At 38.2% G+C, this 16461-nt stretch overlaps 2 protein-coding genes across 11 annotated transcripts in view; one reads left to right on the top strand and one right to left on the bottom strand.

The window, feature by feature from the left end:
• Positions 1–16461, top strand: part of LOC102936729 (cohesin subunit SA-2) — a 159679-nt gene that overhangs the window by 119304 nt on the left and 23914 nt on the right. The window lies entirely within an intron of this gene.
• PPP2R3B (protein phosphatase 2 regulatory subunit B''beta) overlaps positions 1–16461 on the bottom strand; it is an 88931-nt gene that overhangs the window by 6105 nt on the left and 66365 nt on the right. For 6 of the 9 annotated variants that reach the window (XM_037899298.2, XM_037899288.2, XM_037899315.2 and 3 more), the window contains 6 exons: positions 16053–16209; positions 13800–13848; positions 8873–8962; positions 7029–7204; positions 4251–4369; positions 4040–4146 (listed from right to left, as the gene is read on the bottom strand). In XM_037899298.2, the coding sequence (XP_037755226.1) occupies positions 4040–4146; positions 4251–4369; positions 7029–7204; positions 8873–8962; positions 13800–13848; positions 16053–16209 (698 nt within the window). Of the gene's footprint in view, positions 1–2677; positions 2789–4035; positions 4147–4250; positions 4370–7028; positions 7205–8872; positions 8963–13799; positions 13849–16052; positions 16210–16461 lie in introns of those variants that run through there. The other 3 variants (XM_037899321.2, XM_043537743.1, XM_037899331.2) reach the window with 3 other exon arrangements.

Consider the following 16461-nt stretch of genomic DNA (forward strand, 5'->3'; position numbering starts at 1 on the left):
TTTAAAATCAGTTTACTCATCACTATTTATAATCTTGCATTTCTCTTGGCCTCAACAAAGTCAAATGAAGTCTGCTTCATTTTCAGGTTCTTACACTACAGAGAAAAGGTTTATTTAACTGTTTCTTTGGAATATTAAAATTGTAAAAACATTTTTACTGGTCTTTGGTTTTATAAAACCTTGTTTTAACAGCATTTAAACTGTGAGCCAACTCTAAATTGACTACAAAACAACTTGTCTTGTCCTACTCCTTAAACACTAATCTTTGTTTGCTTTGAGTCTTCTAGAAACTCACTTGCCAACTTCAACCTATTACTGTACACATGGATTTTAGTAGCTGTCCTAGTTTTGCTGCATGAGAGATATATTCATTTGGCACTTCCAAGCCAATGGTCTCTAAATTGATAATGTAGGATCTAGGCATAAAAGCCCAATAAAAAAAAAAAGATCAGTAAGTTATAAATATTGGTAGTTTCAATCGGGGGACCTGTTTAAATCAACATAAGAATGGCCATACCAGCTCACGATACTGGGCTAGGTGGACCATTGGTCTGTCTTCCAACAGTGGCCACGGGCAGATGCTTCACAGGGAATGAACAGAACAGGGCAATTATCAAGTGATCCCCTGTCGTCCAGTCCCAGCATCTGGCATTCAGAGGCTCAGGGAAGTCCAGACCATGACTTAAATTTAAATCATGACTTAAATCTAGGTTTCCTGCTTTCTGATTTAAGTCATCAATTTTAATTGTATTTTGCATTTATATATTAGTTAATTTCTTAAGGAAAAACATTCTCTTTGGTTGGTAACCATTAAAATACACTGATCTGCAACTAAATATAGCCTTTACATTAAATTTGGTGCTTCTTTTTGCTAACCAGGAGGATACACTATATTTAAACACATTTAATTAAGAAATTACAGAGGTTACCTTTTTTTACTAGATTAAAATACTTAACTTGTGAATTCTGTCAAGCTCTATTTGGATGAAATTCAAATTCAATTAAAAATGCATAAAACAGCATTTTAAAAAACTAGAACTACCTTAAATGTGCTGGACACAAGGAAAAAGATATATCAAAACATTTTGCATTTAAAATGGAGTTATTAGACAAAGGAAGCATTATCTGTAGTCACTGAACTGATTTGTTTCTGGTCACCTTGTCCCTCAAGATTTTAGAACTAGAAGATCTCATATTTTCATACCAAATTTGTATTTATAGATTGGAAGAGAAAAAAAGCTTTCTTGTTTTTACAACTCCCAACTGGCTTCTTAACTTTGAATATGCTAGTCACTGACTTGAACTAGTTGAATAAATTGAAAAAAAAAAAATTCTCTGCACACTTGCTGGTTTAGCACTTCAACAAACTCTGGTTCCAGGGGCTCACCTAGTGATTTCAACTAGTTCAGTGGTTTGACTTTCTTTAAAGCTTGGCGGCAAATGCATACTGCTTAATACTACTTTTTGTATTTAATGTAAATGATTTTAATAGTTATTTGTAACAGGGTTAGGCCTTAACATATTATCAATTTCAAAAAATTTTAAAACAGATTTAAAAAAATAAACTTGTATTACATTTAAATAAAGAAATCCAGTATATTTTTTCTAAAAGATTGCATAAAAGGAAGAGTATTTTATCCATGCTGGCTCCGATCAGATAACAGAAATGCACTGCCTCACTTGAAAGATTAAAGTAAATTAGGAAGCCAGTACAGTAGATTCCGCTTAATAGCAACCTGAATATTAATAACTTCCAGTTAATTGCAACATCCTAGTGATTTCAGTGTTAATGGGATTCTGGTATTGGCAATGCATGCTGCTTGTTGTTTGGAAGAAAGGCCCCAACTGCAGGCAGCTTTGCAAATCTGCAGCCAGGGAAGAAGTTTTGGGCTGTGCCTTCCCTAGATGCAGTCTTGCAGTTCTGCCTGTGGCTGGTGCCCACAAACTTGGGGCCACACCCAGGAGGTACGGGGCTACAGGCTGGGAAGGGAGGCTGTGGGCATGGTACCTCTCCCTGCACCTTCCCTAGTGGGGCTGCACACAGCATGTCCCAGCACTGCATTCCGAGCCCTAACCCCCAGAAAGCAAATGGAGAGGTACTGTGCATCTCTGCGGGCCCCTACCACCTCTGCTACCTATAGAAAGCCCCTGCATCCAGGAAGCAGTCCCCTTCCCCATAGGCAGGTTTGCAGTCAGGGAAGGCACATCCTAGTGCTTCCTTCCCTGGCTGTAGTCTCAAAAACTTGCCTTTCACTTATTGGCAACTGCCTGATAATGACAACTTTTTTGCTGGCAACTGAGGCTGGTTGCTAATCAGAAGAATCTACTGTAACTTTAAAAACACCCACCTCAATGATTAAAGGGTCAGAAAATTAAATCTTAGGGCAATGAGTGGTGCAAGTTATATAGCAAGAAAACACTGAGAAGCAAGACTGTGTAGAAACACTAGTAAATTATGCCTACAGAAATATTTAGCAAACTTTGTAGGGAAACATCAGTTAAACCATACTCTAATACCCTCTCAACTGGGGATGTCGATGCTTAGGAGGAGAGAAGTTAGAAATTAAGAACATTAATTAAACTCAACTCTGGATCTTATGCAAGGATGTGATATTTAGAAACATGCAGCCCTGCACCAGTGGGAACCTCTGGACCTTCTCAAAACAAGCATCCTTACCTTAACATTTCCTTACCCTAGCGTGGGGCAAGGCTAGTAGTCAGAGAAATCAGAATCCCTAAAATTGTTACAGAAGGAATGTCAGTGTTCTGCTGATGCAGGGTTTTTTTTCTGGTAAAAACAGAAGAACATAAAACCACTAATAGCTGAATCTGAAGGAACATCTGATTACTTTACTGTGGCGGCATGTTATAGATGCTAGATTTACAAGTATGAAACTAAGAAATATAACCAGTTTCAGTTTATCTCCATGGTGTTGGGATTTATTTTTCCTTCCATTTTCCAATAGGTATTTACACATACAGTGTTTGCATTGATTCCTAAAAGCACACATTCAGGATACCAGAAACATTTAAGCAATAGTGGTCTTTCAGCCTGGGAATTTGCAATAGGCTCATTACTTATGCCTGGACACATCTTTTTAAGAGGCCTCTTGGACTCAAGCTACTAGAACCTCTTGCGCAAACAAGCTCTAGAACAGAGGCTTACAGTCTTTCTGGTCCTTTTTAGAGAAGATTTTGCAGGTGCCATAGCATTTAACTGAATGAGGCATAAAGGCACTTTTCATGCCCATCTGATGTGGGAAACCCAGGAACATCAACATCCTTTATTTTTCCAGACAGATCTTACATCTTGTTGAGGCCGACGGCAACTTTAAAAAAGGCAAAAATTTAAGTAGTGGTCTAAAGCTACAACAGCAAACACAGAACCTTAGTCCTAAATACTTACTATATAAAAGTATTTAGACTATTAAAAACTACATTTGAAAGACTAGCATGGAGTAAGGTAGATGTTGGATTTTGTGATTGCTCTAGCAGTTGGATAGCGAGTAGCTGAGGCATGATTAGATGGGTGGGGTGTTTATTAGAGAAGGAAGAAAAATAGAGTTGTGTACTAGTTTAAAGTTGTTTCTATCTTACAGGGTTCAAAGTGGACCCTTTTTTGTTTTTTGAAGTTTTTTATTTGCACAATTTTGTTTATTGAAAACCAGATTTTTCTGTAAATTAAAATTTTTGATGTTTAAATAAATTTTGTGAAACTGCTTTTTTAAAAATTGATTTTGATTTGGAAAAAAAGGACCTTTTTTGACAAAATCTTTGTAAAACTTCAACTAGTTTTAGCACTTATACCTCTGTCATTGGAATGTACTGCTTTAGATGCATGAGGATGCCCTCCTGGGCCCCTCAATACCCTCTAATCTACTGCTCAAAAAAGGTTCCTTGGCCACAGAGCTAGGTATGGAACTCCTACAGTGGGACTCTGTTGAAGCAAGGTCATGATGGACATCAAAGGTGTTTAATATGCAGTACTCTAATTAATTTAGCTAACTCGTACTATTAACATTCCCCACATCGTTCTTACCCATCATTCCACTGGTCAGTAGCTGCCTCTTCAGCTACCAGGATATCATACTCTTCAGCAGCATATTTCTCCCAGTCAGAAATCTCTTGGCTTTCATTTTCACCATCCTGAACAGAATCAATTTTAACATTTTATTTATGCATTAAATTTATGCATAATGCATGGTATTACATTTTGTATGTTTGTGTTTAACCAGACAAAGTTTACTTACCCTCAACATAGAAAACTGATCCTTCTGCTCATGGTCAAGGTATTTTTCAATGTTGAAAAAGGTATCAAAGAACACATTTGCTAACTTACACTTCTTTAAGTCATGGAGAGTAATTTTCTCTGGAAAAAGATTAAGAGATAAATAGTAAAATATTAAAAAATAAAAACTAATTGAGCTGTGATTCAGCCCTTCTTTGAAAGTGCAAATGTGTTGAAAATTTAAAAGGAAAAAGTCACCATTTTGCTCAAGAACTAAAAATCTGTAAGATTAAACTGAAACAGTGCTGATAAAGTTACAACTTTCAGTAGCCATTTTGATGGAGAGTGATTGATATGCTGTGGGTGCCTTATATAAAGAAATTATAACAGCTCCCAATCTGCCTTAATACTGGTTTAATGATAAACTTGAATATTTAAAGCTTCAAGTCAACATTTGATCACTGAAGCACAGGAGTCTGCTTGTGTGGGGTCACGTGCAGGAGCGAAGTCGATGTTTAGGGTGGTTAACTCCTTAGTTAAGATGACATTCTCTAAACCCTTATGGGTTTGAAGGGCTCCTGCTGTTTCAGAACCAGCTGGAAGCAACTTCTCAGCTGGTTTTGTGCTCTCGCTGCTGTCTTATTTATTTTCCCCACATGTACAAAAGCACAGTTCCTTTCCGGAGGCAAGTCTTCCTGGATGTGAGCATAGCTTCTTCTGGGATCCATCTGCCCCCAGGATTTTCCCCTGGCCCCTCACCTATTTCTCCACAACAGCTTCTCCTACTATTCTCCTGCTACAATCCCACCACCTGCCTCTTCCTCCTCCAGTCCAGTGAACAGCCTGTTCAGCTTCTGTTCAGCTTCAGTGCAGCTCTCCTTTCTCACTACCCCTTCCTCAGCCCTCCAGCTTCACCATACACCAGCAAAGTGCAAGTGAGTCATTGAATTGTAACTCCCTTGCTGGACAATGGCTGTTGATGGTTGTTCAACACCTGACAGGGTGCTGGTTAGTCCCTTGTCCTTGTCTGTGGGGATCTAATATCTGGGCAGTTCCCCAACTCACAGCATATTTTAGTGCTTCAGTCAGTTTCTTTTCAACCACCTTAGAGAAGTTTTGTAATCTTTCAATAGCCCCTAATTTGAGCAGGGAAGGTGGGTGGTGAGTGTGAGACTTCAAAATAATTACTATGTTCTGTGAACAAAAATTATAGGCAAGTACAACAGATTCACACTCCTGGAGACTATTAAAATCCAAGCATGTCTAAGAATTGAGTGCATGAAATCTAGCAAGATCACTTTAAATGTCTTAGGAAAAAAAATATGACTACGTATAGATAATACCATAAAAAGTGTCAATAAGAAAGCGTTACTGAAATTTAGTTCCACAAGAAAAATTAATAGCTGTCTGAAAGATGAGAGAACTGAGCTATGCATCCTATGCCTTAAAAAAACAAACACAAGAGAGGGAGACCAGCCCAAAATTTATGCTACAATACTGAGTCCACACAATATTTTGTGAATACATTACATGTTTGGAACTTCATGTGTCTACTCTGCAAATCTGTTGGATGGAAACCAATACAAGGCTGGTTGTTACTGAAATAGGTTACAGGAAGCCTAAAAGTTCAGCCCAAATAAGGATTATGTGATAAACATTTAGACATTACACGAGTCAAGCTGTCTAAAAGTAGTGTCAAATATAACAGATTGATGGACTCCAAAGCCTTATCCCTGAGCTAGAAGCCAAAGCTTCCAACATGCAACATGTGGAGCAGATGAAAGTGGCTTGAAAACGTGGTAATAAACAGAATAAGGGATATAGATTACTGTTGCACACTTCAGTACCTTAAGGAGTTTAGAAAAAGCAAACAAAATTACTTGGATTATGGAAAACTGTGGAATAGATCAGTTGCTACAGCCTGATGCTCACTTAATATTTAAGAGTTTTTGTCATCAGGAATAACATTTTCTATATTAAACTTGAGTTTCTCTAGGTTTCATCAGCTAAGGGTCAAATTTAGGAGGATTAAAATGCAGTAAACCCCTACTGAATTTTAACTGAATGGGAGCTGCTCAATTCTTTTGAAGATCAGGCCACTTTTTAGGTGCCTAAACATGGATTTAGGATGCTAGCATTAGGCACCCACATTTGAGAAGTATTGTCCTTGTCTAGGACAAGTCATTCCACAGCTAATTGACAGACATTAAAGATAAATGAACTATTAAATATTATATTTCATCGCAGGAGCACAAGTGAAATGAGAATACTATAGCTGCAGTATGGAGCCAGTCAGTTAAAGTGAGACAGACAGCCCTGGGTCACAGTCAGTGATGCAGGATTTCAGTTTTCGAGCACACTCAACCTAGCTATGAGAAGGAGCATATGGATTCATATAAATAAAAGACTAAAAAAATTTTAAAAAGGGAGGTCCTCTTGATTTTAATGTGCAAAGCAATTCACTCAGACATGTCATTTCAGAAGCACAAACATGTTCCAGTGGAAGGACCCCCGTTATAGAACTATTAACCCACATCAGTATTTTCTGGTCTAATTTTTTTTTTGCTGAACTAGTAACTAAGATTAGGCCTAACAATCTGATTCTTACTATAAAAGCAGACTGATACTCTAGGCTGATCAGTAAACAGCTACTTCTGCTTAACTAGGAATATTAAGCTTGATCAACTAGCAAAGGCAGATTCACAACACAGCCCAGTGATGACCCCATAGGCAAAGACCAAATTAATCTGAGGCAGCAGAAAATAAATAAATAGTTACAGAATGGAAAGAAGCCCCTTACCATCACATTGTGGCTTTACAAGATCCAGCATCTGGCACAGACAGTCTTCAAAAGGTAGAGGTTCAATGGCCATGTTATCCAGTTTTTGACACTGTTCCTCATAAAAGTACTCCAGTTCATACATAGACAATGCACCATCCCCATCAAGATCCATACAGCGAAACCAGTATTCAATGCTGAAATAAGTGATAACACTAACTGTTTACTGCATGAATAGCTCTTTGCAAACATCTAATTTAAAAAAAAAAAAAAAAAAAAAAACTTTTACAGACATTGGACAGCTCACAGATCCCACTGCATAGCTTTAAGCATACCTAGTAGGGATTTGCATTAAGTCAAGAATGGACTATCATGATACAGCAGACTTCTGCATAAACACTTCTCTCACCAGGTGCTGACTCAGGTACAATACAGGGTAAGCTATATTGTGCATTTTAAAAATACCTGTAAATTAAGTAGGTAGGAGGACCTAATTCCACCTCTGATATTTGGCCACAATTCCCAGTGAAGTCAATGGAAAGTGAAGTCAAATTCTGGCTTCCTACAAGAGTTCACATTGAAGAACTACCTTATATTTCATCAACACCTCATAGTTCTGCTCTGTCATAATGCAGCTCTTACTGAAGTCTTTCACAGCATATAGCAATGCAGAATTTGTTTCATTATTTGCGAGCCTATCCCTACTCAGTATTAGGGTGGAATAAAATATAACCCCGTAAAATAGCAGCACTACTTAGGGCAGGTCTACTCTATGGCAGGGATCAACGCTCTGAGATCGATCCACTGGCAGTCGATTTAGCAGGTCTAGTAAAGACCCACTAAATCGACTGCAGATAGCTCTCCCGTCAATCCCTGTACTCTACCCCCGACCAGAAGAGTAAGGTAAGTCTTTTCAGATAATTATTATCCCTCGCAGCGTAGGCCCCGGGGTAACTCCAGCCACATTATTCATATAGCTGGAGTTGCGTAGCGTAGGTTGACTTATTGTGGTAACGTAAACATAGCCTCAGTTAACCATATTCATAGGCATTAAAAGAGTGCTTTGGGGAGGAATTAATGAAGAACCAATACTGAAGAGAGAACTCTGATGTAAAGAAATTTCCTTAGCCAGCTTCCTTTTACAAACCTACTTTTTCTATAGATTGGTGTTAGGTTAATAACTTCCTCCTTGCCAGTTTAGATTCACTTTGCTTGTGCAGTGACATCTGTCTCACACACTCGGCATTATAACCTCACTATAATGTCAGAAGGGAATGAACATATTTAGGGGGAGGTTTAGGCTGGATATTAGGAAAAACTTTTTCACTAGGAGGGTGGTGAAACACTGGAATGCGTTACCTAGGGAGGTGGTGGAATTGCCTTCCTTAGATATTTTTAAGGTCAGGCTTGACAAAGCCCTGGCTGGGATGATTTAGTTGGGGATTGGTCCTGCTTTGAGCAGGGGGTTGGACTAGATGACCTCCTGAGGTCCCTTCCAACCCTGAGATTCTATGATTCTATGTTCAAGAAAGTCCTTGTTTAAAAGTAAGAGCTTTGAAAATTACCAAGTCTAGTTAGAAAGAACAACTTTATATAAAGGATAGGTGGATTGTTTAAGCCTGATATATCTGAAAATGTTCCTCTAACACAAAACCCCTCTTTAAATGAATCAGACTCAACAGCTGAAATGAGGCCAAAGAAAATCAAATGAAACATACGGATTAAAAAACACTAATTAGGAGCCTTCTATTAAATTTCAAAGCGATTTACATTTGGTCAGGTAGGTATGTTCTGCCAGTTTATAGCTAGTGGCAGTGCCAATAAAGCCAGTTTCTAGTTATGCTCAAGTGTCAGTTAACTCTTACCTAGTTGGAGTCTTTTTGTCCTCTTCAGATATCAAAAACCAGACAAAATCAGCATAGCTAAGTTTTCCTTCTTTCTGTGCTTTTCTGCCCCTTAAAGACCAATGCAGGTATTGACATAAATGGAAAACAAGAATGCGTAAGTATTTTAAGACATTGAAATACTGCAACAAAACTGGGACTAGACTTCACCACTGGAAAAGGGTCATTTTCATTTTGTTCATGTTAATTTTAAAATTTACTCAAAAGCTTACATCATAGCTGAAGTTAGGGAATGCAGCTCTGGCTCAGGATCAGCAAAACTCCGTGTGCTGCCCCAGCCTTAACACATCCTGTATGAAAGAACAGGGGAAGTGGATGGCACAGAGTACGGTGAGGAGGAATCTTCAGCTGGCTCTTTAAATAAGCTGATTAGGCCTCAACAGGAGTATTGTGTCCAATTCTGGGTACCACATTTCAGGAAAGATCTGGACTTTCAGTCCAGAGAAGAGCAACAAAAATGATTAAAGGTCTAGAAAACATGACCTGCGAGGGAAGACTGAAAAAACTGGGTTTGTTTAGACGAGAGAAGAGAAGGGGGTGGGGGGGAAGACGACAGGCTAACAGTTTTCAAGTACATAAAGTTACAAGGAGAAGGGAGAAAAAAATTTTTTTGTTAACCTCTGAGGATAGGACAAGAAGCAATGGGCTTAAATTGCAGCAAGGGCAGTTTAGGTTGGACATCAGAAAAAACTTCCTGTCAGGGTAGGTAAGCACTGGAATAAATTGCTAGGGAAGGAGGTTTTGGAATATCCATCATTGGAGATTTTTAAGAGCAGGTTAGACAAACACCTGTCAGGGATGGTCTACACCAGTGGTTCCCAAACTTGTTCCACCGCTGGTGCAGGGAAAGCCCCTGGTGGGCCGGGCTGGTTTGTTTACCTGCCGCATCTGCAGGTTCAGCTGATCGCGGCTCCCATCTCCAGGCCAATGGGGGCTGCGGGAAGCGGCGCAGGCCGAGGGACGTACTGGCCGCCACTTCCCACAGCCCCCATTGGCCTGGAGCAGCGAACCACAGCCAATTGGAGCCGCGATCGGCCGAACCTTCGGACACGGCAGGTAAACAAACCAGCCCGGCCTGGCAGGGGCTTTCCCTGCACAAGCGGCGGAACAAGTTTGGGAACCACTGGTCTAGACAATACTTAGCCCTGTCATGAGTGCAGGTGACTGGATTAGAAGACCTCTTCAGGTCCCTTCCAGTCCTATGATTATGGCTGCTTAGGCAGCAAGTGGGGCTGACAATCTGGTTCACTGTTATGGATATATAAAAATTTTAGAATTACATTTGAATTAAAAAAATACAAAAGTTGCACAGCATTTTGTAGCCTAATCCGAGAGTGCTTGGAAAGCAACAAAGGAAGAGTGACAATGTGTTTTGGCAAAACAATTGTTGCTTTTCCTTTGTTGCTTTTCAAGCACTTATCTATATGGCTGTAAAGCAACTAAAAAAATTAACAGCAATTAATTGCGCTGTTAAACAATAATAGAATACCATTTATTTACATATTTTTGGATTTTTTTTCTATATTTTCAAATACATTGATTTCAATTACAACACAGAATACATAGTGTACAGTGCTCACTTTTCTTATTACAAATATTTGCACTGTAAAAACACAAGAAATAGTATTTTTCAATTAACCTAATACAAGTACTGTATTGCAATCTGTCATGAGAGTTGAACTTACAAATGTAGAATTATGTACAGAAATTAACTGCCTTCAACAATAAAACCATGTAAAACTTTAGAGCCTGCAAGTCCATTCAGTCCTACTTCTTATTCAGCTAATCGCTAAGGCAAACATTTGTTTACATTTGCAGGAGATAATGCTGCCCACTTCTTGTTTACAATGTCACCTGAAAGTGAGAACAGGCACTCATATGCTACTGTTGTAGCCGGCATTGCAAGATATTTATGAGCCAGATGTGCTAAAGAGTCATATGCCCCTTCATGCTTCAACCACCATTCCAGAGGGCATGTGTCCATGCTGATAACGGGTTCAGCTCGATAACAACCCAAAGCAGTGAGGACCAACGCATCTTCATTTTCCTCATCTGAGTTAGATGCCACCAGCAGAAGGTTGATTTTCTTTTTTGATGGTTTGGGTTCTGTAGTTTCCGCAGCAGAGTGCTGCTCTTTCACACCTCATCCCTCTCAGATTTTGGAAGGCACTTCAGATTCTTAAACCTTGGGTCGAGTGCTATAGCTATCTTTAGAAATCTCACATTGGTACCTTCTTTCCGTTTTATGAAATCTGCAGTGAAAGTGTTCTTAAAATGAACAACATGAGTCGGGTCATCATCCGAGACTGCTATAACATGAAATATATGGCACAATGAAGGTAAAATTTAATTGACGCATTTTTTTAAACGAACGTTGTCAACATGGAATCATGTCCTCTGGAATGGTGGCCGAATTATGAAGGGGCATATGAATGTTTAGCATATCTGGCATGTAAATAACTTGCAATGCCAGCTACAAAAGTGGCATGCAAAGGCTGTTCTTATTTACAATGTCACCAGAAAGTGAGAAGAGGGCAGCATTATCTCCTATAAATGTAAACAATCTTGTTTGTCTTTGCGATTGGCTGAACAAAAAGTAGGACGGAGTGGACTTGGAGGCTCTGAAGTTTTACATTGTTTTGTTTGAGTGCAGTTATGTAACCAAAAAAAACTACATTTGTAAGTTGCACTTTCACGCAAAGACTGTACTACAGTACTTGTATGATGTGAACTGAAAAATACTATTTCTTTTGTTTATCATTTTTACAGTGCAAATATTTGTAATCAAAAAATGCCCTTTGATTTCAATTACAACACGATACAACATATATGAAATGTAGTAAAACATTCAAAATATTTAATAAATTTCAATTGATATTCTATTGTTTAACAGTGCAATTAAAACTGATTAATCGTAATTAATTTTTTTAATCACAATTAATTTTTTTGAGTTAATCGTGTGAGTTAACTGTGATTGATCAACAGCACACACACATATATATATAAAAATATAAATATACGATACTTTCTGAATTATTTTTGGTTTCACCTCCATTTCATTTCTGTTCTTATACTGCACTGATCATTACAGTTTCCAAGCAACTTCCTTTGTGTCCTATACCTTCCAAAAGAGAACTTCGATTTTTACAAAACTGACCAATTAAAAAAAAAAAAATCAGATAAGCAGCCTTGGGTTAGCAGGTTGTGAAATTTGTCCTGTACAGAATTCCTGTTTTTAAGCATCTTTCTGATACCCTGCTGATGTTTAGATCTTTTGGGAAGTCATGAAACATGCCCAAGCACACTTCTTCCTCTCTGGGGCTACCTACTGCCACTTTGGTTTCAGATTTTCTGCTACATTTACTGGTCAAGACCCCTTTGTTAGCTTCAGGAACAGCATGCATGTGAGATGCCAAAAAGCACTGCATGAGTGTGATGTCATTAGAGCTGACTAAGAATTGTTCGACTAAACTGTTTTTTGATCAAAAAATGCCAATTCATCAAAACTGAATTTTTCACTCAACCTTTTTGGTTTTGACATACATTTTGTCATGAAGGTTTCAAGAATAGGTCTAAGTAAGAGAAAGGCCACTCCAGAATAACCACTAGACTAGTGGCTACGACACTCATATGGGATGTAGGAGACCAAGATTCAAGTCCCTGCTCTGCCTGATTCATGCAAGTGCCCTAACCACCAGGCCATAGAGTCAGTCTCTCTCGCTCTCCTGTTGGAGCTGTTTCACTTTATGTAAATCACTGGTTTCCAACTTGTGGACCCCTTGGGGTCTGCAGATGTCTAAATTTCCAAAATGGCCTGCACCTCCATTCGCAATTTTGTAGAGGTCCACATCACTGGTGTAAATAGTTACTTATTCACTAGGCCAGAGAGAGAGAGCGCATGAGAGAGGTAGAATCAGGCAGAGCAGGGACTTGAATCCTGGTCTTCCATATCCCAAGTGAGCATTGGGCCACTGGCTAGTCTCAGGTAGTTCTCTTGCTTTTTTTTTTTTTATTTATTAAATTTGACAGGTCCAGTTTTCATTCTGATGCAGAACATGTTAAAACCTCAGTTTTTCACAAAATGGAATCCTTGTTTTCTATCTCGCCCTAGTCATCATAGCTATTCCATGAGACAGGAAATACAAATGACCATCAAAAAAATACTGAAGCTCCTATACAGTGTTGTCGAATGCACAAAGTACTCACTTAAGATAAATAATTTTTCCTCTAACTTTAGTTACATTAACCTTATGTGTTACTTATAACACTAGCAGAAAAGTTTCAGAGTAGCAGCCGTGTTAGTCTGTATCCACAAAAAGAAAAGGAGTACTTGTGGCACCTAGATACTAAAATTTATTTGAGCATAAGCTTTCGTGAGCTACAGCTCACTTCATCGGATGCGTTCAGTGTGAGCTGTAGCTCACGAAAGCTTATGCTCAAATAAATTTTAGTATCTAGGTGCCACAAGTACTCCTTTTCTTTTTACTAGTAGAAAAAGCTTTCAAATGAAAATTTGAGTTTCCAACTGGAGTCCCTTTAAAGTTTTAAATTGCAAATGGAAAGATAAAGTAGCAGAGAAAGCCAGTGATTGCTTTTCACTTTCCTCCCAACCCAAATTAGATTTTACAAAGTAACGGTCAACATTGCTTTACCTTATTTACCATAAATCAAAGATCTTTGCACAGAGTACATTGTGCACCAGCAACACAAAAATTCCTGTTGAAACAGTGGATTTAAAAAGATGGAGTGACAGCGCTGAACCCTTGAAATTAGCTTTCGAGTTTCAGTGGAGCTCATCTGTTCTAGGAACTTCATTTTCAATTTTTCATAAACAAGCCTGACCATTAAATTGGATTACCTGTATTTAAATCAACATATAAAAAGTTACCTTGTTACTGCTCCTGAAAATATCCTCTCTATCATCCTGTTTGATATAGCTGTGAAAGAAAAAAATATTAGAAGACATTTAAAGGTCATATTTTTGCTTTATATTGGGTTTAAGCTGATTATTGCCTATTAGATCAGTATTTAACAAGCATTGCCTTAACAAGTAAATCTTGCTTTCAAGGGTCTTTACATTTTAGAAGCCCTATAATTCATCAGAGAGCCAACATGGAATTAGGAATTTTAATGTACAAAGATAATACTTAACTATCTCTGACACACAATTTTGAGATGCATGTTTTTATTCTGTTACCAATTCTGGGGTTTTACTAAAGATGAAGTGTCTTTGGTTAAATGATTGACTCTTATTTGCGTAGTTTTATGGTGCTTTCTACCAGCATACTCTAAACGTAATTTCTCTACTAGAATACAAAAGATATTACTAAGAAATTAATAGGCTTTAAGAGCTGTATGTTTTACAAAAGATACTTCTACATTTCAAAGTTTAATATTGGAAAAGAGAACCAGAATTGCATCTGATTAACCTAACCATAGAAGCCTTTCATTTCAAAGTAAAAAACCCCCACCAATGCTTCCGTAAAAGGCTAATTAGTCAAACTTTGTCCTGTAGTATATATTTGTTTTTGCTATCACCAAACATTTCATAGATAAGGCTAGAAGGACCACTGATCATTGAAGTCCAACCTCCTGTATAACACAAGCCATAGGATTTTCTTTAATTAATTCCTGTTTGAACATATCTTTTAAAAAACATTATGATGTTCTAAGGCAGTGGTTCTCAACCTGGGGTACACAGAGGTCTTCCAGGGAGTACCTCAACTCATCTAGATATTTGCCTAGTTTTACAACAGGTTACATGAAAAGCACTAGCGAAGTCAGTACAAACTAAAATTTCACACAATGACTTGTTTCTACTGCTCTATATACTGTACGCTGAAATGCAAATATAATATTTTTATTCCAATCGATTTTATAATGATATGGTAAACGTGAGAAAAAATTTTTTCAGTAATAGTGTGCTGTGACATTTTTGTATTTGTGTCTGATTTTGTAAGCAAGTAGTTTAAGTGAGGTGAAACTTGGGGTACACAAGACAAATCAGACTCCTGAAAGGGGTACAATAGTCTGGAGAAGTTGAGAACCATTGTTCTAAGGGACACCAGCAACATATTCACTACTTATTCCCAGAACTGTGTAACACTCAGCTCGTGTGCTTCGAGGGGGAAAAAAGGCATGATACAGCTGAAAGCTGAGATCATAGAAATTAGAGAGGGAAGAGACCTGTTAGGCTATCATGTCAATACCCCTTCCACTTCAGTATTTTTCCTTGCAATGTGTATGAGTGCTTGGTCTAGTCTAGTTTTAGACTGACAGCAATGAGGAGACTGCCACTCCCTGTGGGAGACAACTGTGTAGCTGGAGACATACCTTGCTCTACCACCTGCTTTTTAAGTGTAGGGCCAAAATTTTCAAAATGGCCAAAAGTTAGGCTGTGAAGTCCATATTTAGGCACCTAAGTTGTCTATTTTCAAGAGTGCTGAGCACCCAGTGTCGCGTTTTGATTTCAACTGAACTTCATGGGAATGGCAGACATGCAGCAGTACTTAAGATCAATCCCTTCAAGCTGCTTGCGCCCATATTTCCTACTGTTCATGTTTAACAGCTGTTACTTTTTCTTCTGGTTAAGAATGAGGAGGGAGTCATCTATAATATGTGATCAAACTTGCTTTTGCCTTTGCTGGTCTGTTGTTCAAATGATCATGACCAGCAGAAAAACAAAAAAAAGTGTTCTCCTTCCTGAATTAAATATTGACTAAAAAGTAGTTAGACTTGAGTAGAAGCAACCCTAGGGAAAAATATTTCCCTTCCATAGGGCAATCAGAATGATGTCCCAGATCTCTTTCACTATGGGGGAGAGCAGGGCACATCAGATTTTCTGTTTGTAAGTGAACTTTCCAATCATGAGAGGAATGATTCCTTAAGATGACAATAGACACAGCGTCGGACAAAGTACTTCCAGAGCAGCTGCAAGATGTAAAGAGATGTTTAAATTAAACTCTTGATCAAATATGCAGGATTACAGAATCCAAAACCACTGCAGAATTTGTGAATGCAGAACAGCGTGTAGGCGCTAGATATTCTTAAAACTGTATATGAAATGCAGTATAGCTTTTCAGTTAACTTTTACTTATGGTCTTAAAGCTAAACTGGTTAAAAGTCGTTCCATGTGTCATACCATGATCATTATGCCGGGCTAAATCCTTTGGATCAATATAGAGGTCATGGTCTGTATCCAGCTCCCAAAATTTGCAATAGATGACATAGAAGTGCTCATAAGAGAAGTACTCTGTCAGCTGGTTAATATCAGCTTCTTCTTCCAATAATGCCACATTCTATTATCAGGAAAAAGAAAATCTCATTAAGGAACCTGCAAGATGCCTCTTGGTCACAGCAGCAACTGGAAGGATGAGTGAAAGTTCTCATATCATCAATGAGCATCACTAATCTCTAACAGTTTTTCAGTGGAATTATTTTATTTTCAAAGACCTCATGCACAGTATAGCATGCTAAGAGAAGATTTTAATAAACTGAGTTGAAAGCTAAGTTGCTAGAGAAAGATGCATAGTAAGGACAGCCAACTTTCT

Source organism: Chelonia mydas, chromosome 1 (genome assembly GCF_015237465.2).
Source record: "Chelonia mydas isolate rCheMyd1 chromosome 1, rCheMyd1.pri.v2, whole genome shotgun sequence".
Taxonomy (NCBI): Eukaryota; Metazoa; Chordata; order Testudines; family Cheloniidae; genus Chelonia; species Chelonia mydas.